Below are 22091 nucleotides of genomic sequence, written 5' to 3'. Positions count from 1 at the left end.
TTGTTTCGACAGATCGGTGCTCAGACATGCGCAGTATCGTCACAACAATTAAAATAGTCTCTAATACTGTATACTGAATATATTGAATCTATATACACGAATAATAATGCATTTACAGTAAAAAATACATAGATATCTACAATAAAATTATGTATTTTATATTTATAAGTTATTATCTATAATATCGTAGTATTCCTTCTTTTTTAAATATCGTAAACAAAGGCGTTCATAAAGGCGTCGTCCAAATAAGGTGATCCGCCCTACATATGGTGTCTAAATGTAATACTACAGTGTTATTATTGATTATTTCATCACGCAGAATTTTATTCTAATCATCATTTTGGGTTCATAATTGTCGATCTGAGTTATATAGTGGATTATTTTGCCCCTCGGGTTTGAGGTTGAAGTGTGCACTACACGGTGAGGGCGAAACGGGGATTTGAGACACGACCCACGCGCCCCTCCGTCCATCTATCCAGAGCCGAATGGGTTACCCAGAATGCACCTCGGCAGAGAAGTTAACATGGCGGCCGGGGCCTTGAATGAGCAAAACAAAAACACAGGCGGGGAAACGGGCCGCGTGTAAATCCGCGTTTCACCGCAGACTCGTACCGAGAGACCGCGAAACAGCTCTGAGAACCGGCTCGCCATGCGCGCCCGGGGTGTGTGCTGACCGGCTCGCTCCGGATTGCTGCAGTTTGGTGAGTTAGTGTGTTAAAGGGAGAGCGTTAATGAGCTAGCGTGCTAACAGAGACCCGCACAGCTCCGGGGTGTGCAGACACAAACACGCCGAAAACACCATGTAGAGACTCTAAAAACCAAATGTCACGAGTTCTAGCAGATCGTAGAGCAACAGATGTGTTAAATGAGGGATATACGGGAGCCGTAGCGCTGTAGGACTTCACCGTGGTGTTCTAGCAGCCGCTTAGCTTAGCATAGATATTCCGCTTAGATCAGATTCATACCTCTGATCTAATATTACATCATGTTTTTTAATATGATTGGGATTATTTATTGATTATTGTGCAACTGTTTGTCTGTGTATAAACATATATATATATATATTATATAAACACTACAGCGTGACTTTCGTTGTGTTTTGGTTCACCAGAAATGACCTTTATTTTTATTTAAATCCGATTCTAAAATCATGATCCACTCTTAATGATCGATTAGATCAGACTCCGATTTGTTCTCCACGCTTCTGTTGGTTGTTATATCTGAGATAAATATGTGCATGTAAACGATATGTCTCCATGTATATCGTGCACGCTGCCAGCGTTTCCGTATGCAAATGAGATGCAAACGAGCGGCGGATTCTTATTGGCTGCCCGCCGTGACGTCCCTACGCGTTATGTAAATGATGTGTGTTTACCAGCGATGTTTCTGGGAAACTATTCTTTATAATAAATATTTGACATAAAGGAATTATCAATAGAATTGGTTTTATTTTTGAATGGAATTGTTAAGTGCGTTCTGTAGTTTGCTGACTGATGTATAAAGTCTAATAAACAAAATTTAAATAAGATTCATAATTTTCCTAATAAAACTCATATAATTGTGATGCGGTTGTTATTATTTAATACGTGGCTCTATTGAGAAAAGTGTAAACATTCACAAAGTGTCATCATTCAAATTCTGAATATCAGTAGATGTTGGTGGATGTTGTATCTCGGTCATTGTGGAGAGATTAAATAAATAGCAATTTTTGTACAAGCTTCAGGTTTAACTCTGGATCACACAACTGTTTTTAATTCAATGTGAACATCTGACCTGATTAATTTTTTTCCGAGTTTCCGCCGAAGTTCGGTGAATTATTGATCTTCGCCTGTCTGAAGGTGTGAGGAGAATTTGTGTAACCGTGCAGACTGGAGCGAGTCGTATCGCTTATACAACAGGGATCTGATCACATGATGCGAAACTTCTGAGAAACCAGATGTTTTTCGTTCTCGTTGAAATTATAGCATGTGAAAATGGTAATTCCCTCATTAGTGCCTCTTTCTCAAAATAAACTCAAAATTAGAAACGTTATAAAAACACAACTAACAAATGCTGCTGTATTTTATTCAGGGTTCTGATGAATAAAGAACCCTGAATAAAATACAGCAGCATTTGTTAGTTGTGTTTTTATAACGTTTCTAATTTACAGCTTGATGTTTTTGTCGAACACTGAAGTAGAATTAAATAAAAATAAAAAAAAAGGGTGTCTTGACCCCGACAGTATCTCAGGACAATGTATCGTGTTGTACATGATCACGGTATGGATGTTATGAGAGTATCCGGCAGCACTAATCCTACAACTAACCCTACCTTTTCCTTCGTTCCTGTCCCGAGGGGTTTTAACACTTTTATTTTTTGGAAAAAATAATAATCGTATCAGAAATTCTCTCCTGTCTTCAGCTCCTGCTTTCAATAATGTGACTGTTCAATGAAACGGCTGGTCATATGAAAGGACCGTCAGGCCACGCCCACATCCTGACCCCCAGCTTTGCTGTTACTCTAAATGGCAAAATAAATTCTGTACGTAATAAACGTTTGTCTCCCTGTGTTTCTGTCTCCCCAGGTTTGAACCCGATTGTCCTGCGGAGCCTCGAGTTTATTTTATTTGAGTTTTCTTTTAAATATTTTTTTAGTCACACACTCGTGCGCGCTCACACACACACACACACACACACCGCAGCATGAGCACTATGGACGAAACCAGAAGCCCGCTGAAGTCAGGGAAGCCGTCTCGCTCGGGCGGGAACAAGGCCTCGTCTAGAGCTCCAAAGGAGCGCGAGAACGGCAAGACACAGAATCGCAGTAAAAACACAGCACCACCCCGAGCGAAGGAGGAGGGGCAGGGTGGGCACACCGGGGGCAAAGGGGCAGCAGGAAGCTCTCATGAGGTGGGGAGAGGCAAAGCACGCAGACTGACCGGTAGAACGGGGTCGGGGGAGAGGGGCAAGACGAGGTCTCAGATTCAGCAGGGGGGCAGGAGTGCAAACCTCACGCCACTCAACACCAAGGAGGAGAACATGCCCCCCAGTAACTGCCCCAGACCTGCACTGAAGGACAGACACATGGGTGAGAGAGAGAGAGAGAGAGAGAGAGAGAGAGAGAGAGAGAGATCACAAATGGAAAGATTCCTCCAACATATTTTTTTTCCTTGATTTTAATTGAGGTGTGTGTGTGTGTGACTTCACACGTCAGGCGAGTTGTCAGCGAGACGGCTAGCAGAGTGCGCCCCAGACCCCGAGGACGAGACAAACCTGATGTCTGATCAGCAGCTGGGACTGAAACAGGCTGAGGAGAGACTGCAGAGAGACTACATCCACAGACTGACCAAGGTGAGAGCTTTCACTCCCTCACAGGAGCTCTAAAACCTGTTTAAACACCCCCCCCCCCCTTCACTACACACACCTCACACTCACACCCAGCAGTGCATCATGGGTATCTGCAGACATGACAGAAGGACGAGTGCTGGGAGTCAACATGCCGTTAATAGCTTCCCGTTTACATGCCTGGACTTTTGTGTGTGTGTGTGTGTGTGTGTGTGTGTGTGTGTGTGTGTGTGTGTGTGTGTGTGTGTGTGTGTGTGTGTGATCTCTACAGCAGTCCCCCGATTACCCGAACTTCCAGTATCTATGCAAACTGTGTTCGATTCACGTGGACAACATACAGGGTGCTCACAAACACATCAAAGAGAAGCGGCACAAGAAGAACATCATGGTAACACACACACACATGTACACGTATACACACACACACACACACACACACACACACACACACACACACACACACACAGTTAAAATCACAGTACAATCTTTTAAATACATTTATAATTAAATTTAATGTCAATTTTCAATTTCATTTAAGAAATTGAGTCATTTTTATCACCTGAATCCAGATGTTTTCTAAATGTCTGGAATGTTCCAGGTGTTTTTCCCCCTAACAGTAATAAAATGTGATCTGTTTACTCCTGTCCTGCAAGCGGTTTTTGCGCAGATAATAGGCATTAGGTTTTTAATGTTATTATATTTCTCATTATCAGTAATATAGTATTATTCCTGGGTTTGATGAGAGTGTGTGTGTGTGTGTGTGTGTGTGTGTGTGTGTGTGTGTGTGTGTGTAGGAGAAGCAGGAAGAGAACGAGCTGCGTTCGTTGCCTGCTCCGTCTGCGGCTCAGCTGCGAGCTCTGAACACGGCCGTGCTGGAGGCGGCTCAGGAACATGGCATCTCGGAGCAGGAGTTCCAGCAAAGGCAAGTCGTGCTGCGGAGCATGGAGCTGATCATCCAGAAACACCTACCTGGTATGTGTACACACACACACACACACATACACACACACACCCCTCACGACTATTGTGTAGTTATTGTGCTGTCTCTGTGTCTCAGCATGCTCTCTGCGTCTCTACGGTTCCTGTCTCACGCGATTCGCCTTCAAGTCCAGTGACGTGAACATCGACGTGCTCTACCCCCCTGGGGTAAGTGTTCCACCTGTCCACCAGGTGTCCTCCTAGTGCCGGGGCTTCGTGACTGGTTTTCTTACTTGTCCACGCTTTTTTCACTGCGGTGTTTCAGATGACGCAGCCTGACGTTCTCATCCAAGTGCTGGACATCCTGAAGAAGAGCGGTTAGCATCTCACACACACACACGCACGCACACACATGCGCACGCACACACACACACGCACACCTTTACGGCTAACATTTATCTTCACACACACAGCTTTACACTGAGTGTAGTAAGTTTTTCTTGTGTCATGTGACTTGTCTTGTGCAGAGGAATTCTCAGATGTGGAGTCGGACTTCCACGCCAAAGTTCCCGTCATCTTCTGCAATGACGTGTCCAGGTCAGTGGAGGTTCTGTCATTACTCTGATCTTTCCACACAATAAACCACAACTTAAACTAGCAGTTTCCTCGTTTGCTTTGTCTTTGTTTTAAAACTAAAACTAAAATCCTCGTAAAAGTTTTAGGCTGCTGATATATTACGTTTGTAATCTGAACCAGTGTTGATTTATTCATTGATTGAGACTCAAAGCACTTTTGTAAGTCGGTTGTTGTTGTTGTTGTTGTTGTTGTTGTTGTGTGTCTGCACAGTGGATTGTTGTGTAAAGTGAGCGCAGGAAATGATGTTGCATGTCTCACCACCAATCACCTGGCTGCGTTGGCCAAGCTGGAGCCTCGTCTGGTCCCTCTGGTGCTAGCATTCCGCTACTGGGCTAAGGTTCTCACACACACACACACACACACACACACACACACACACACGCACACATATACACTCACACACTCTTAGACTTGTTGTGCATGCTAGAAAACCTGATATATCCATAAATATTAATAATACTGTGTGTGTGTCTCTTTCTCTGTGTGTGTGTGTGTGTGTGTGTGTGTGTGTGTGTGTGTGTGTGTGTGTGTGTGTGTAGCTGTGTCATGTGGACTGCCAGGCCGAGGGTGGGATTCCCTCCTACTCCTTCTCTCTAATGGTCATCTTTTTCCTGCAGCAGAGGAAGCAGCCTATTCTACCTGTGTACCTTGGCTACTGGGTATGAAATGAAAACACACACACACACACACACACACACACACACACACACACACACACACACACAATAAGCTTTATTTACTGTTAATGCACTGCTTACCACAGTTTTTAATAGAACATTTCGGGCTATCTTTAATCTTGGCACGGTGTGTGTGTGTGTGTGTGTGTGTGTGTGTGTGTGTGTGTGAACAGATCGAAGGGTTTGATGTGAAGCGCGTGGACGAATATCACCTGACTGCCATTCAGTCAGGGCACTTTGTGGGGTGGGAGCACCGACCCGGCAGCGCCACCGAGGGGCGTGGAGACAAGGGCAAAAACGACCCCCAAAAACATGATGGGCAAAAACCAGGCGAGAAAAAGAAAGAGAACCAGAAGGGGAAGGTGAGATGATCATCTTTCACACACGCACACACACACACACACACACACACATACACACAGTTCTTATCTTTCTCTAATATCACTGTGTCATTAGATTACCTTCTAATTCACTACAGGGTGATGGATAGATGCTGTTGTGTAGATGTGTGTAAATATGTGTGTGTGTGTGTGTGTGTGTGTGTGTGTGTGTGTGTGTGTGTGTGTGTGTGTGTGTGTGTGTGATAACAGACTCGTCTGGTGCTGGAGAGAACGGAGAGCGTCTCTCTCGGCCAGCTGTGGTTGGAGCTGCTGCGTTTCTACACACTGGAGTTTGCTCTGGAGGATTACATCATCAGCATCCGGCTGAAGGAGCTTCTACCTCGAGACGTGAAGAACTGGCCTCGCCGCCGCCTCGCCATCGAGGGTGAGACACACACACACACACACACACACACACACACACACACACACACGGCAAAAAAATAGTTTGCATGGTGCAAATGTACATAAAGCTATCTAACACACACACAACCCATGTACGTTAGCTAGTAATGTAACGATCCTACACGAAGCAGCTCGTTTGTTGGCCGCGTTTATGAATTGAGCAGATGATGTCGTCTGGTTTCTCAGACCCGTTTGCCCTGAAGAGAAACGTAGCGCGGAGTCTGAACAGTCAGATGGTGTTCGAGTACATCCAGGAGCGCTTCCGCACCGCGTACCGCTACTTCGCTTGTCCTCAGAGTCGTAACGGACACGTCCCCGAGCGAGACGTGCGGCGTCCGCGTGCCTCCCGGGCGACCGGATCGCGCGCCGCCGACCACAAAACGTGCGAGGACGAGGACGGAGCTAACAGCACAGAGGACGACGAGGATGAAGACGAAGACGATGATGCCGGAGATGAGGAGCGGCGTGTGAGCAGAGGCTTGTCCAGACTGCTTGTGGAGGACGACGATGAGGACGGTGCGCATCACTCTTCCTCCTCCACCGCGTCCCCTCACAACAGCATGTTCCCCGACAGCGAGGACGAGGAGCGGGACCAGGGGCGACGGAAAGGTCCGGAACGTGAGAACATCGCCCCGGAGGATCTGCACTATATCTTCGACAGGATGATCTTCACTGGGGGAAAGGTGCGGATTTCTATTGATAGCTGTGTTTAATTCTGGATTCTGATTGGTCAGTTGGAGTTAATTTATTTATAGATACTATGGCATGTCATCTTTCCACTTTTTTAATAATTTCGTCTGTGTGTGTGTGTGTGTGTGTGTGTGTGTGTGTGTGTGTGTCCAGCCTCCGACGGTGGTATGCAGTATTTGTAAGCGAGACGGCCATTTGAAAGATGACTGTCCTGAGGACTTTAAGAAGATGGAGCTGACTCCTCTGCCTTCCATGACCGAGCGCTTCAGAGAAATCCTCGACAACCTGTGCAGACGCTGCTACGGTGAGCGGCTATGCCTCGCTACATTAGCAAAGCATCAGCAAGCTAATGATGTCAACTTCAGGGGTTTATGGTTCAGGGGTTAATAGTTCAGGGTCTTGTCTTCACCCATGTAGGAGGAGCTTAATCTGATCCACCTCTCTCCAGTAAAGGAGACTGCTTCTTATTTAATGACTGTAAAAGAGTGCAGCAGAAGTCTGAGAAAAGTGTTTGTGTGTGTGTGTGTGTGTGTGTGTGTGTGTGTGTGTGTGTGTGTGTGTGTGTGTGTGTGTGTGTGTAGATGAGTTGTCACCGTCTGTGGCAGAGCAGCAGAGGAGGGAACTGATTCTGGCCAGTCTGGAGCGCTTTATTAGGAAGGAGTATAATGGTACACATATACACACACACACTTTCCTTGATTCATATGTAAATCTTTTTATTATTGCATGATGGGTATGAATGAGATTTCTGGGAATTTATAATTCTGAAGGTGTGTGTGTGTGTGTGTGTGTGTGTGTGTGTGTGTACACAGATAAAGCTCAGCTGTGTCTGTTTGGTTCCTCCAAGAACGGTTTTGGATTCCGGGACAGTGACCTTGACATCTGTATGACGCTGGAGGGTCACAACAATGCAGAGGTACACGATTTATTTCCGGAAGTCAGGATGAGTTCCGTCGAGCACCGCGTTACTTCCTGACCCGTGGGGTTTCATGTATAAAACCAAGGGTGTAACGGTGCACATATTCGTACCGAAATCTTTGGGCACAGGGCTTTCGGCTCGGTACACGTGTACTGTATGCAATCCTTTTCACGTGCGGAACATCGATACACTCCGAGTTCCCTCAGGAACGTAAGTGGTGGAACACAAGTTTGTTTAGTCTCTGCCTCGCACTTGAACTTGCACTTATGACTTATATAAACATGCACAACAATGCCAGGGGTATAAAAAATTAAAGATTGGTAGCGCAGTGCCTCTGTAGCTACTCACTCTGGACTGGAAATACGATTTGTTTTGCGCCCGCATGAAAACATCAAAGAATCAATAGCGCTAGTGTTAGCCGCTAGCCACTTCCTGGTTAGCGGCGAACACTACCGCTATGGATTCTTTAGCGTTTTTGATAGCAGTAGACCATATCTTTAGAAAATTTGATCTAAAACACACTTTTACATACTCAAATGGGCTCGAACAAATCTAAACTATTTAATTACATTTTTCCATTTATTTAATTTTATTTAATTTTACTTATGCCAATTTAATTGATTACTTAATTTAATCCATATAATAAAAGGTGTATTGCATTAAATAGATTTATTCTATTTTCATAAAATATTATTTTATATATTATTTAACCAGCAGGCATTTTATGTAAAATTGTTTTAAAAATGTAAACTGTTGTTCACAAATGTTAATAATAATAATAATAATCTGCGTGAATAAAAAAACAAGCAGCATTGTTTTGCGTTTCTTTTCCCATAACTGCACCGAAATCCAAAACCTAACTTAAAAACCGAGGTACGAACCGAACCGTGGATTTTTGTGTACCGTTACACCCCCAACATAAATACACAGATAAATAGTACTAAATTAACGTTATCTCTCTTTCTCACACACACACACCGTTGTTCTCTCTTTTCAGAAACTGAACTGTAAAGATATCATCGAGGGATTAGCCAAGGTGCTGAAGAAACACACAGGTAATACAACAAGCAGGTGTTTTTGTTTAATTTTTTAAATAACTATTTATCAAAAATTCATCTTTTTTTTTTTTTTTTTTTTTTACATTTTTAGGAGCGTATTTGCTGATACCTGATTAATAACTTAAATACTGATAAAAATAAAACATAACACTTCATTTAAAATAGTACTGAACTTTATTACAAGAATAGAAAAACTACTGAATAATGAAAATGTGCTAAATGAAATAAATATTCATTATATTAGTAAATATTGAGGAAAATACAAGTAAAAAACAAAACAAAACTGTAAATAGACAGCATGTGCCATCAGTGATTGACCTCTAGAGGTCACTCTCATACTGGATAATGCAACCTGGAAAAACTGTCACATTACCACAGTATATGTTGTGCCATTATATATTTAAATTTTGTATAAATTTCTGCGAGACCAGCCCTGGCAATAAAGACCGTTTTCACAGCTATTTAGTGGAGACTGTATTTATTATTTAGAAGAATAGACTTTGTGTCACATAAACGTTACAGCACAGTGAAATAATTTTCTTCACATATCCCAGCTTGTTCAGAACTTTGGGTCAGAGCACAGGGTCAGCCATGATACAGTGCCCCTAGAGCATAGAGTTTTAAGGGCCTTGTATCAAGGGCCCAAGAGTGGCAGCTTGGCGATACCGGGACTTGAACCCTGTCTTAACCACTGAGCATGTGACCTAAACAAATCAAATCAGACCGAATTTTATTTGTCACATACACATTCATACAGCGTACGGCATTTAGATGCTTTTTATGACTGTCCAGTACTGAAGAAACGTAAAAAAAATATATAAAATAATATATATATATAGTTGGCTGTCAAAGGATTTAATCAATAACAACTTAATCACACATTAATAAAATTAATGTGCCGTTACAATAAACATGCAGAACGTCGATTTTGTAAATTTTTTTATATATTATATATATTTTAAAAAAGCCTACATCGGTGCCTTTTAGCTATATTCTCAGGCTCGTGTGTGTGTGTGTGTGTGTGTGTGTGTGTGTGTGTGTGTAGGTCTGAGGAATATCTTGCCTATAACGACTGCCAAAGTGCCTATCGTCAAGTTCGAACACAAGCAGAGCAGCCTGGAAGGAGACATCAGCCTATACAACACCCTAGTGAGCCCATCATACACTGTCTCTCACTGTGTGTGTGTGTGTGTGTGTGTGTGTGTGTGTGTGTGATAATTTCCTGTTGGTCCTGTCTCCAGGCTCAGCACAACACTCGTATGTTGGCCACGTACGCAGCCCTGGACCCACGTGTACAGTATTTGGGTTACACCATGAAAGTGTTTGCGAAGGTAACCAGAAAAGTGATTTTGTGTGTGTGTTTAGAAAGCGGAGTATAATGTTAATTTGTGTGTGTGTGTGTGTGTGTGTGTTGCAGAGGTGTGACATCGGTGATGCATCGAGGGGAAGTCTCTCATCTTATGCTTATATCCTCATGGTGCTGTACTTCCTGCAGCAGAGACAGCCTCCTGTGATCCCCGTCCTGCAGGAGGTACACACACACACACACACACACACACACGTAACCTTTATACCTCTATTTTACTGTGTGTGTGTGTGTGTGTGTGTGTGTGGTGCAGATCTATGATGGAAGCTCGGTTCCTCAGAGGATGGTGGACGGCTGGAACGCGTTCTTTTTCGATGATCTGGACGAGCTGGTGAGAGAAACTCACCAAGAACGCCTTTTTCCCCGAAACATCTCCATCCTAATGAGCACCGCTTTAAATATCTCGTGCGTGTGTGTGTGTGTGTGTGTGTGTGTGTGTGTGTGTTAGCGGCGGCGTTGGCCCGAGTTCCAGCAGAACAGCGAGACGGTTGGAGAGCTGTGGCTCGGCCTGCTGCGCTTCTACACGGAGGAGTTCGACTTCAAGGAGCACGTGATCTCCATCAGGCAGCGCAAACGCCTCACCACCTTCGAGAAGCAATGGACCTCCAAGTGCATCGCCATCGAAGGTACGTGCCTTCACCTGCATCTTAACGCTCCTTCAAAGGTTTCAGCACCCTGCCGGGTTCTTTTGGTTATCAGGGTAATGCTTCTTTTTTTATGCTTTTTTTTAAATAGATCCCTTTGATCTAAATCACAATCTTGGTGCTGGAGTTTCACGGAAAAGTAAGCCCACACACACACACACACACACACACACACACACACACACACACACACACACACACACACACATCAGGGTAAACTGGAGGCTGTAGATTTTGATTACTTTGCCTTCATTTCTCTCCCAGTGACTAATTTCATCATGAAGGCATTTATTAACGGCAGGAAGTTGTTTGGAACTCCGTTTTATCCAAAGCTGGGGATGGAAGCGGTAAGATGTGCGCACACACACACACACACACACACGCACACACACACACACACAGACTTTGGTGAAATGATTTGTTTCTGTGGTGGTTGTAGTTCTTCCTTTAGTTGGTCCAAATATAATTCGATGTATTACGAATGCAAATGAGACCAACCTGCAACAGCCAATCAGCTTCCTGCTATTAGAGCGAATCTCTCGGATCGTACCAAAGACGTAAAATGGATTTCATTTTTCAGCGATAGTGAAGTGCGACTGTTTGATGTGGTGAAATCAGTCGTACGTTTCACTTATAATGGTGTTAAAAAAGGTCTTAAAAAGTCTTAGACTGGACTTTGTGAAAGCTGCAGAAACCCTTTTTATGTGTGTGTGTGTGTGTGTGTATCAGGATTACTTCTTCGACTCGAAGGTGCTTACAGACGGTGAGCTCGCTCCCAACGACCGCTGCTGTCGGATCTGTGGCAAAATTGGACATTACATGAAGGACTGCCCGAAAAGACGCAGGTCAGACATATGTAAACCCTTAGTGTGTGTGTGTGTGTGTGTGTGTGTGTGTATTTAACACGTTGCTAATCGTGTGTGTGTGTGTGTGTGTGCACGCAGGATGAAGAAGAAAGAGACTGATAAGGACGAGGAGGTGCGTGAGGAGGACAGAGAGCCGAGAGAGAGACGTTGTTTCCAGTGCGGATACATAGGACACGTCCGGAGAGAATGTCCCGATTACAGAAACCTCCGACAGAGAGGAGCTCCTACACAGGGTATAAACACACACACACACACACACACACACACACACACACACACAATGGTGATGATGAACTGATCCACTTTTCCTCCCACATCAGTTCCTCAGATGGTACGTGCCATGGGGAGCTCTCAGGCCATCCCTATTCCTCAAAGTGGTACGTCTCAGGATCGACCTGGCCGGACCAGGCAGACATCAGAATGTGTAAGAACCAATAACCTTCAGTGTTTTGTTTTTTTTTCCTTGTATATTCAGTACATTGTTGTAATAAAGTGTTTATTTCTGAAGTCGGACACGCGTCAGACGCCTCCATACTCGCCTCAGCCGTCTACGTTCATCCAGCCCTCCATCTCTCCTCAGTCGTCTCAGAGCGGCAAGCCTTCGCCAGGCTCCTCGTCCTCCTCCGCTTCGTCCAAATCCCCTCATCATCCCTCTCTCCCTCCCTCTGCAACTCCTCCTCAGCAGCAGGTTCATCTGCCTCTCTTTGGTTTCCCACCCTCTCAGTACATGGGCATGCTCACACCAGGCGCCTGGCCCTCCCATCCGCCCTCCCCGGGGGTAAAGTTCCCAATGAGAAAGGGACAAGGGAACGGAGGGGCGGGGCACACGTCAAACCCCACCCTCAATGACCCCAGCATTATCTTTGCCCAGCCAGCGGGGCGGGACGGGGGGCCACACTGGCACAACCACCACCTGAACAACCCCGGGGCAATACTGGCTAATGGCACGGTGGGGAAGTCAGGTACACACACTTTCACACACACACCCAGGGGGTGAGCACAGTGCGCATGAGTGTGTGTGTTCTTAGGTTCCGACTGTAAGGCATTATATCGGAGGTGATTCCAGACTTATATGGTTAGTGTGTGTGTGTGTGTGTGTGTGTGTAGATGTGCTGTACTGAGTCCAGGTAAGTCTCACCGATATGGTGTAATTGATTGGGTGAGCACCTTCCTTCACAATCCCACTCTTTAAACACTGGGTTCGTACTGGAGGTCGACCGATTCATCAGCACCAATAGTTTTTCCGGGTTGCTCTAGACAGAGCGTTTGTGCTGTCTGTGTGTGTGTGTGTGTGTGTGTGTGAGAGAAATGTATTTCAAGTGTAACTGTTTATATTAATTATATATAATTAATATATTCATATTTATTTCATTTTGCACACTTTCATTATTCGGTACTGTTTTGTTTTTTGGTTCAGTTCAGTACTATTTAATATTAATTTTAAATCTAGTATCCATATAATCGGTTGATTAATCTATTATCACAAGTACGATCCAACCTCGCTATCGGTATCGACCCATATCAGTCCACCTCGAGTTTGTACAGTCTCTCTGTCCTTCCTGATCTGTGCTATAAATCTCCTCTAACAGCACGTCCTGAAGTGTGTGTGTGTGTGTGTGTGTGTGTGTGTGTGTGTGTGTGTGTGTGTGTGTGTGTGTGTGTGTGTGTGTGTGTGTGTGTGTGTGTGTGTGTGTGTGTGTGTGTGTGTGTATAATCTCTTACTGTCTGTCCGTCTTTCAGAAGCAGGCTTCCAGGCTCCGTTTGGTTCTGTAGGTCCGGTCTCTCGCTCGCTGGGCCACAGCGGCACCGGGTCCATATCGGTCTCCTGGGGTTTCCATATGCCGCAGACGTATATGCAGCAGTCCAACAAGCCCTTCATCTCCCAGGGTACGTCCACAACCATGAGATGATGAAGTTAATGTTATGTTGTGTAGAGGTTTTGGCATTAATCATTCTCTGAAAGCGAACCAGGGGTGAGGAATAAACCTCCTGAGTGGATACAAGAAAATCCTGATCAAACCTGAGGAATGAGCTGTTCTGTGGAAAGGAACGAAAATTTGAGGCTTTCCAAAGACGTCCTACAACAATTGTGTGACTTCGACTTTGTGGTTTGTGTTTGTAACATAAATGGAGTGTTGTTTTGGTGTCGTTCTCAGGTGCGGTGGCGAATCAGCACTTCCCCCTGCAGCAGTCCGGACGTCCCGTCAACCGCTACATCCAGCAGAAGAAATAACGAGCGCAGACTTTTTCTTCTTTTCTTTTCCTTTTTTCAAACCAATGCCCGAGATCCTTATTCAATGACAATGAAGAGAAAAAAAAACCGAATCATGAAAGTCTACCTTGGCATTTGGTCACAAGACTTTTTAAAAATGAATTTTATCATTTTGTTTTGTACAGTTTTTACATTCTTTTTTTTTTTTTTCCTCTCATCACATTGATTTGTGATAAGAAATGTCAAATATTTTAATTCCCCCTATTTTTAAAGGGGTCCCAAAAAAAAAAAAAAAGCGTTTTTATTTGTTGTGTAAAGTATGGATTTAAAGTTAATCCTGTTTATTTTTATTGGTGTATTCATATTTTTTTGCTTGCATAAGGACAAAGGCTTTGGATATAAATTTGTTTTATGAAATCAGCATACCGCATCATAAGATAAATACGTAGTGCCAAAAACAAACAAACAAACAAAAAAAAAAATCTCCTCATTCTCTTCAGTAAACAGAAAAAAAGCTCAAACAAAAAAATTTCAACAAACAAAAAAATTATAAAAAACAACCACAGTTAAAAAAAAAATTATAATAAATAAAGAAAAAGCAAACCAACCTGCTGACATCGTCATTCTTTGTGGGTGTTTATTTTGTATTTGTTCATTTTTTTTTTTAAACAAAATTTTTTGGGTAATTTCGTAAATTTGGAGTCAAAAATTAATTTGAATTCTTACTGATTAAAAGGTAACGATTTAAAAAAATAAAACGAAGGGATTTTTTACCATTTTCAGTTTACTTTAAAATAATCCGCTTCTCCATCAGCATTCATGAAGCCTCAGGTTGTGACGGAGTCACGTTTCGCTCAGAAGCTGCTCATCACAATCGTATCATATTTGAACAGATCTAACGGTTACGTTAAATATCGAGTCACTGCCATAAGAATCTATCAAGTCTATAATAAAAGATTTATTGTATAGTGTGGAAGGTTTACGTCCCGGGAAATTATGAGCCTTCAGCTAAAGACTGGCTGAAGGGGGGGGGTGTTAATACTTATGCATGAGAAGCTGCTTATGGTACAATTGTTTGACATGTAATCCAGAACTATGGGAGCTCAGTGGTTAAGGCTCTGGGATACTGATGGAAGGTCAGGGTTCATGTCCTGGTATTGCCAAGTTGCCACTCTTGGGCCCTTGAGCAAGGCCCTTAACTGTCTGCTCCAGAGGTGTTGTACCCTGGCGGACCCTGCGCTCTGTAATAGTTGTGTAATTGCAGGTGTGAGGAATAAAGTGCTATGGTGAGGAGGAGCAGATGTTGATGTTGAAACGCTGACGGTTTGCACTGAAGACTTGCTGAAATCTTTGTATTGATCGAGTTTTTTTTTCCAGCTTGAACACGGTCTGCTTTTATCCCACAGGCGACTCGCTGGTCTTTATGTTGGTTAATTTTTTTTTAGCAGTAAACGCAGTCGTAACACCAGACCCGACCCGAGTGTAGGCGTGAGGGGCTTGTGACTGGACACAGCTGGACCACTGGAGACTCTGACCAAAACTGATATTCATACTACTGAGCAGCTATGGGGTTAAGAGCCTTTATTAGGGGCCCAGGAGTATTAGCTTGGTGTGGCTGGGATTTGAACTCATGACCTTTTAGATCCATAGTCCAGTACCTTATCCACTAAGTTACCTACAGAAAAAAAAAAACTGAACTTCAGATTTGTCTCCAACCCAAATGTTTATTTCAGTTCCTCTGCAGAAGATCTTTTCTACAGCACTGAGCTCGCAGTAGATACCGCTGATACGCCTGTGACCTTTCCACCACTTCTTTAACATGCGTGAAGGAATGCAGGTGGACCCACCCAGCATGTTCCAGCTCCACACAAGTGTAGAGAAAAGCACGAGAGTGTGACGTCATTCCTGTCTCTCTCTCTCTCTCTCTCTCTCTCTCTCTCTCTCTCTCTCTGTCTCTCTCTCTCTCTCTCTCTGTCTCTCTCTCTGTCTCCTCCCTTTCCTGTTTGTCCAGTATAAACAACCCTCTGTTCCACCTTCCTGCACTCTGCAGTCTCTCAGCATGCAGTCCCTATTGAGATATTTGGACCTGGGTTCTGCAGGACTGGCACTGTTGCTCGGCCTGAGTTTTCTGGTCCTTCTCGAGATCTTCAGGTTAAGTTCATCAAAGAGCCGATGTCCTCCTGGTCCCACACCTCTACCCTTCATAGGGAACATGCTGCAGTTCATGAAGGACCCGTTGACCACTACACGATCGGTCAGTCTGCTTTATTGCACGTTTCATGGGAAGGTTGCATTCTTCCGGGAGAAGTGTGTGTGTGTGTGTGTGTGCGCGCGCGTGTGTGTGTCCGTGTCCATGCTTATCTATGTGCTAATCAGGGAAAGGATTGCGTGACAACGCTGTGCCTGGCAGTTTACTGCTGAACTTCCTTTCTTGTGTGTGTGTGTGTGTGTGTGTGTGTGTGTGTGTGTGTGTGTATGTGTGTGTGTGTGTGTGAGGCGGGGGTCAGGGGTATTTTATATAGTTTGTGAAATGACTGTAATGTAAATAATTCTATTAAAAACTGTATATCGTAAATATATAAATAACAAAATTGCTTGTTTTTTTTCTTTTTATGTTTACGCATTTTATTATTATTAACATTTGTGAAACAATTTAAAATAAAATGCCTGCTTGGTTAAATAATACATAAATTATATTTGGAAATATTTAATAAAAAATAAAACAGAATAAATCAAATTAATGCAATACACGTTTTTGTTATATTGATTAAATTGATTGATAAATGGGCACAAATTTAATTTATTACATAAAATGTAATAAATGGATAATTCAGTTGTGTGTGTGTGTGTGTGTGTGTGTGTGTGTGTGTGTGTGTGTGTGTGTGTGTGTGTTTGTTTTTATATCCCTGGCATTGTTGTGCATGTTTTCAAGTTTATTAATAATATTGTATAATAATACCCTTAATATATTTATATACTATAGAAGATATATATATATAATATAAACCCTTAATATTCTTATTGGTTTAATCAGAACCAGAAGTGATGAAACGAGTTTAACAGAGTGCGTCTTTGTGTAGTTAAAGTTGTGTTTCTGTATAAACACCTGTTCCTAGAAGAATCCAGAGTTTCTAAGAGAACACACCTAAACAATCAGCTTTATAAAGAGAAAATTCTGTCCTAACCTTCACTCCAAGCTGAGACCCATGCTGGAGGTTAGAGGTGGAACGATTAATCTGTTTTGCCGATGACTGAAACTACTGTATCGGCAAAAACCCATACCGATATTTTTTCTGACTTTCGGTCCATTGTGATAACGAAAGAGCGGCCTCTAGAGGTGAATCACTGACACCACGTGCTTTTTGACTTGTTTTTACACGTGAGAGCTCTTTGTTATATGTATTAGTTATAATTGATTAATTAATTGATATTTATTTCAGTAGCACATTTGCATGATTCGTTACTGTTTTTTTTTACATGGAGTGTTTATATTTATATCCAGTATCCGTTTTCAAAACTATCAGTCGATTAATCAATTATGGAGGAGATGGAGTCGTATACAGGAAAAGTTTTGGCACCCCAATCTCCAAACTTCTTTCACCGTAACGCTAAATTGGCGTCATGGTAAAGTTAATGTTACGCTTTGCCACTGCAGATGGTGCAGTATGGGGACTTGTGCTCCATCTACATTGGCAGGAGGCCGTTGATCGTGCTGAATAACCTCGAGGTGGTGAAGGAGGCCCTGGTTCAGAACGGTACCGTGTTCTCCGGGAGGCCCTACATGCCTTTAATACAGTGGATCACCAACGGCTACGGTCAGACCTGCTCTTCTGCTCACTCGCTGCAGTGATTAGAGTTTAGAACCTGATAATTATGCGTGTAGTCCCCTGTCTCAGGTATCCTCGCCGTCACGTACGGCCATGCGTGGAAGCAGCAGCGGCGTTTTGCTCTCCACACGCTACGTAACTTCGGTTTGGGGAAGAAAACGGTGGAGGAGCGAGTGGCCGAGGAAGCGCAGTGTCTCGTAACTGAGATGCTGAAACGTGAAGGTCAGCCGCCGAACTCCTCGTGAGATTTCCTTCTCACTGATACGCGTTATGTTTGTGTTCTTCTTCATCATATTCATTCCATGTCCTCTCAGGAGAACCCATGAACCCCATGCACCCCGTAATGAACTCCGTCTCCAACATCATCTGCGCCATCGTCTTCGGAGAGCGCTTCGACTACGACAACAAGCGCTTCGCTAACCTCCTGGAGATCCTTAATGAAAACATCCAGCTCGCCGGCTCTTCTGTGGGACTGGTAATGAGTTCATGAGCACTTTGTACTCCATGAGTTCTGGATTCTGATTGGTCAGAGGAAGGATTATGGAGATAAAGTATGATGTGAAGAATGGTAGAGAGACCACAACGAGACAAACTCGATACAAACTTCTTGATCTATAGACATTCCTTGAGAATTCTTTACATTCCTTCTTCCAGACAGAGTGTACCAGGGCTGCAGATCATCACAGCTTCTGCCAAATCTTTTTCTTTTTCTTTTAGATCTTCAACTTGTTCCCTTTTATAAAACACCTGCCTGGTCCTCACCAGAAGGTCCGGAGGAACGGCACTGCTTTAATAGCATTCATTCGTGAGGTGATGGAGGAGCACAGGGAGACCCTGGACACGGAGAACCTGCGCGACTTCATCGACTCGTACCTGGTGGAGATAAAAAAGGTATGAAGCCCAGAGCGTGAGCTCCGACATTCAGTTTCACCTTGATCATCATCACAACCTGAGAAATCTCATATCTCCAGGAACTACTTTTTATGAATAAAGTGTAGTAGCTCAGTGCCTGTCAGATGATCCTTCAAACTGTGAGCATGTATCACTAAACATGTGATCAAATCTTCTACGTTTCTCACGTGTTTTTTATGTCCTCAGTTTTGGTTTCTGTTTAAGATATCTACTATGTTTGCTTGAACCTGATTGGACGCATGAACACTGAATGAGAAGCTCTGAAACTACACACACACGAACACGTGTATACGTGCATAACCTGACTCTAAATACCAGCAACGTCTCTATATATATAAATATCGATGTGATTAGTAAAAATAATACCGTGGTGGACTCGGGCTGGAGGACGTGTCTGTGTTTGGCGTGAGAATGACATCACTTCCTGTTTTGAGCAGCAAGAGTTGAAGGAAGATTCCACGTTTCATGAGGAGAACCTGCTGATGTCCACGTCTGATCTTTTCCTCGCGGGGACTGAGACCACAACCAGCACTCTCCGGTGGGGTCTGATCTTCTTGATGAACCATCCTGAAATACAAGGTGGTGCAGCACCTCACCATAATATACCGCTGACATGGGTTTCAAAACGTCTCAGTCCACACACACACACACACACACACACACACACACACACACTGATGGTAGTCTGGTCTGTGTTGCGTGTTCAGAACGATGTCACCAGGAGATCGTCCATGTGCTCGGGTTGGACCGAGCTCCCAGCATGGACGACCGCACCAGACTCCCATACACACACGCCACCGTACACGAGATCCAGCGCCTGGGGAACATCGCTCCACTCGGAGTCCTTCACCAAACCATAGAGACCACGAAGCTGCGAGGATACACCATCCCCAAGGTGCGAGCTGTAACGTGTGAAACCTCCACCTCACTTCCTGTTTTCACTTGCACTATAGCAGCTGGAAGTGGAAACTCCCTCACAACCTGTCCTGAACCTCTAACTGTTCCAAAACACTGACACTGGAGACTCCATCCACACGTCTCCTTATTTCAGGAAAACTTTCTCAGATCAGTAAATCTTTAAATCTGTGCATTGTTAATGATCTGTTGCTATGGAAACAATAATGTATCTGACCAATCAGGATGCAGAATTTTAAAAGCACTATGTTGTAATTGTTTTTGTTTTTTTAGGGGACGGAGATTTCAGCCAATTTAATGGCGTTATTGATGGATAAGGAGCACTGGAAGCACCCACTCACCTTCAACCCCGAGAACTTCCTAGATGAGAACGGCCAGTTCTGCAAAAACGACTTCTTCCTGCCTTTTTCTCTCGGTGAGACATGATCGAGACATATAGTGTGTGTGTAAACAGTAAATGGGAGATAGCAGACAAATGAAAATGTTGACACAATAACGCAATATAACAAAGTGTGTGTGTGCGTGTGTGTGTACGCTGTAGGTCCGAGGGTGTGTCTGGGTGAATCTCTGGCGCGAACCGAGCTTTTCATCTTCCTCACGTCCCTCATGCAGAAGCTGCAGTTCTCCTGGCCCCTCGATGCCCCAGCTGTAGATATGAATGGCACGATGGGCGTGGTCAGGATGCCCCAGCAGTTCCATATGGTTTGCTGTAGCAGAGCGAGCGCCTCCTAGAGGCGAGGGTTTTCTTCTCGCCTCGTCTCAGGGACTCGGTGCCTCTTGATAATTTTTTTATAGAAATAATTTACTGATCTGATATTCTGCATTCAGATTAATATTTAAATTCACATTTAAATACACTAATAAATAAACATACAATTTTGACCATGTGTTTGAGCAAACCTTTAATAGTGTGTGTGTGTGTGTGTGTGTGTGTGTGTGTGTGTGTGACACAATGAACTGTTTTTCCCCCTGTTTTCTTCCAAATTCAAGAAAAATTCAAACACACGAGTTCATGTAGAAGAGTTAATAAATGTTATTATAAGAGGAATAAGTTGGAGATGTTGTGAAAAGAATCAACTTCTGCGTGACTTCACTCCATTGCGCTTCTCCGTCGTGGATTCTTTTCCTACAGCAGCACACACTCGAGGTGTTGAGATCAAATCAGCTGTTAGAAGAAGCAGGAAAGAGGCGAGTCTGAACACTGAACCCCTGCAGATACACGATCTGCGGGAAGGACATGAGCAGGTGGCGGACGGACGGATGATCCTTCAGCATCTCAGGGTCTGAGAGAAGAGGACATGACCTGAGAGCTTCATTCACACTGATTCCACCCGGGCGCTGGGCCAGAAGATCTTTCAGAGACTCGATTAGCTGCTGAAATCTGGGATTAGGGGGCGGAGCTACGGGGAAAAGTCAGGTGCATGTAAAACGTCATTTCATTAGGAGTGACGTCATTTATTCTGAATGATTTGCAGTGTTGAGTTTATTCAGTTCGGTGTTAGAATTCATTCTTTAAACATTTCTATCCATTAAAATGAAGCTTTTTATTTATTTGCGTTTGTATTATTTTAAAAGATTTATTCTGACTCACTTGTATTAAAATCTGCGGGTAAATTAGTGACAGCAGCATCTTTATAAGATCTTTCCTGAACAATCCGACCACCTCTGAGCTTTCTCCCTGCCATTCTGGCTCACACACACACATACACACACACACACATTAATAACGAATCTCAGATGTTTATAAATATAAAAGTGCACCGCTTCACACTGACCTGAATCTGATGAAACCCTGAGCAGGAGTTTCGTCTGTTCATCCAAAGGATTTTACTTTTATTTCCGTTTCACACTAAACCGCGTGCTTCCGGTTTTCCACAGCGTCATCACACACCTGCCCAGCAGTCACGTGATCACAGGTAGGGCTTGGTGAGTTTACCTGAAAAACATGGCGCCGGGTTTAATGAGAAACATACTTACCGCCGCTAGATGGCGCACTGATCTGTGTGTGTGTGTGTGTGTGAGTGTGAGTGTGTGTGTGTGTGATGAAGTTTACATGGTGTAAGGGGGAGGAGTCTCCTACTACTAGCTTGTATTTACATTGTTGTTATTGTGAAACTGTGCAATAAACCAGTGCAAGTTATTGGTTTAATAGTGTAAATACTGTGATTATTATTGTTGTTGTTGTTGTTTGTATTTATTTTCTGTACTGTATATAATTGTGTCTGTGTTTTATATTTGCAAATTTTTTAAATATATAAATCTAGGTTTATATCATCTTTTCTTGTCCAGTTTCAGAGATGAAGCACGAAATTCTTTACGAGAGAGAGAGAGAGGTGTGTGAGA

The 22091-nt window shown here is 43.6% G+C and overlaps 2 protein-coding genes and 1 long non-coding RNA gene across 7 annotated transcripts; 2 read left to right on the top strand and 1 right to left on the bottom strand.

The window, feature by feature from the left end:
- Positions 1 to 477: 477 nt before the first annotated feature.
- tut4 (terminal uridylyl transferase 4) lies at positions 478 to 14654 on the top strand. 5 transcript variants are annotated; one of them, XM_083521454.1, is made up of 30 exons: positions 478 to 701; positions 2564 to 3066; positions 3193 to 3329; positions 3598 to 3711; positions 4118 to 4295; positions 4381 to 4469; positions 4567 to 4618; positions 4769 to 4838; positions 5088 to 5214; positions 5417 to 5536; positions 5728 to 5916; positions 6145 to 6319; positions 6526 to 7022; positions 7183 to 7333; positions 7611 to 7697; positions 7842 to 7945; positions 8946 to 9003; positions 10052 to 10155; positions 10248 to 10337; positions 10424 to 10537; positions 10626 to 10703; positions 10821 to 10998; positions 11108 to 11155; positions 11281 to 11363; positions 11746 to 11861; positions 11961 to 12115; positions 12203 to 12306; positions 12391 to 12844; positions 13623 to 13769; positions 14039 to 14654. In XM_083521454.1, the coding sequence occupies exons 2-30, from the start codon at positions 2682 to 2684 to the stop codon at positions 14113 to 14115; spliced, it is 4281 nt and encodes a 1426-aa protein (XP_083377580.1). In that variant the 5' UTR covers positions 478 to 701; positions 2564 to 2681; the 3' UTR covers positions 14116 to 14654. The 5 variants fall into 5 exon arrangements, 3 of the variants coding, with proteins under 3 accessions (XP_083377580.1, XP_083377579.1, XP_083377578.1); XR_014530258.1 differs by having other exon boundaries at positions 479 to 701; positions 3595 to 3711; positions 12391 to 12570; positions 13626 to 13769; XR_014530259.1 differs by having other exon boundaries at positions 479 to 701; positions 3595 to 3711; positions 12391 to 12570.
- Positions 14655 to 16085: 1431 nt separating this feature from the next.
- LOC310715191 (cytochrome P450 2B4-like) lies at positions 16086 to 20630 on the top strand. Its single transcript, XM_083521497.1, has 9 exons — positions 16086 to 16348; positions 17750 to 17909; positions 17991 to 18143; positions 18236 to 18396; positions 18639 to 18812; positions 19271 to 19412; positions 19541 to 19728; positions 20022 to 20163; positions 20290 to 20630. Exons 1-9 carry the CDS (start codon positions 16154 to 16156, stop codon positions 20478 to 20480), a joined length of 1506 nt encoding a protein of 501 aa, XP_083377623.1. The 5' UTR covers positions 16086 to 16153; the 3' UTR covers positions 20481 to 20630.
- A 43-nt stretch (positions 20631 to 20673) lies between these two features.
- On the bottom strand, positions 20674 to 21741 carry LOC310715225. The gene is made up of 3 exons (XR_014530264.1): positions 21524 to 21741; positions 21340 to 21434; positions 20674 to 21148 (listed from the first exon to the last, which is right to left on the bottom strand). It is a non-coding gene; the product is annotated as an uncharacterized lncRNA (long non-coding RNA).
- Between the last annotated feature and the right edge of the window lie 350 nt (positions 21742 to 22091).

The sequence above is a fragment of the Silurus aristotelis genome (genome assembly GCF_946808225.1).
Source record: "Silurus aristotelis genome assembly, chromosome: 19".
Taxonomy (NCBI): Eukaryota; Metazoa; Chordata; class Actinopteri; order Siluriformes; family Siluridae; genus Silurus; species Silurus aristotelis.
This window is presented reverse-complemented; position numbering and strand designations above follow the sequence as displayed.

Excerpts from the sequence above, each read along its gene's own strand:
- tut4 (XM_083521452.1), top strand. The coding sequence starts at position 2,682 with ATGAGCACTATGGACGAAACCAGAAGCCCGCTGAAGTCAGGGAAGCCG. Across the intron at positions 4,839-5,087 it reads TTCTGCAATGACGTGTCCAG|TGGATTGTTGTGTAAAGTGA; the intron begins GTCAGTGGAGGT and ends GTGTCTGCACAG. Across the intron at positions 9,004-10,051 it reads GGTGCTGAAGAAACACACAG|GTCTGAGGAATATCTTGCCT; the intron begins GTAATACAACAA and ends GTGTGTGTGTAG.
- LOC310715191 (XM_083521497.1), top strand. The coding sequence starts at position 16,154 with ATGCAGTCCCTATTGAGATATTTGGACCTGGGTTCTGCAGGACTGGCA. Across the intron at positions 18,144-18,235 it reads TGAGATGCTGAAACGTGAAG|GAGAACCCATGAACCCCATG; the intron begins GTCAGCCGCCGA and ends ATGTCCTCTCAG. Across the intron at positions 18,813-19,270 it reads ACCTGGTGGAGATAAAAAAG|CAAGAGTTGAAGGAAGATTC; the intron begins GTATGAAGCCCA and ends TGTTTTGAGCAG.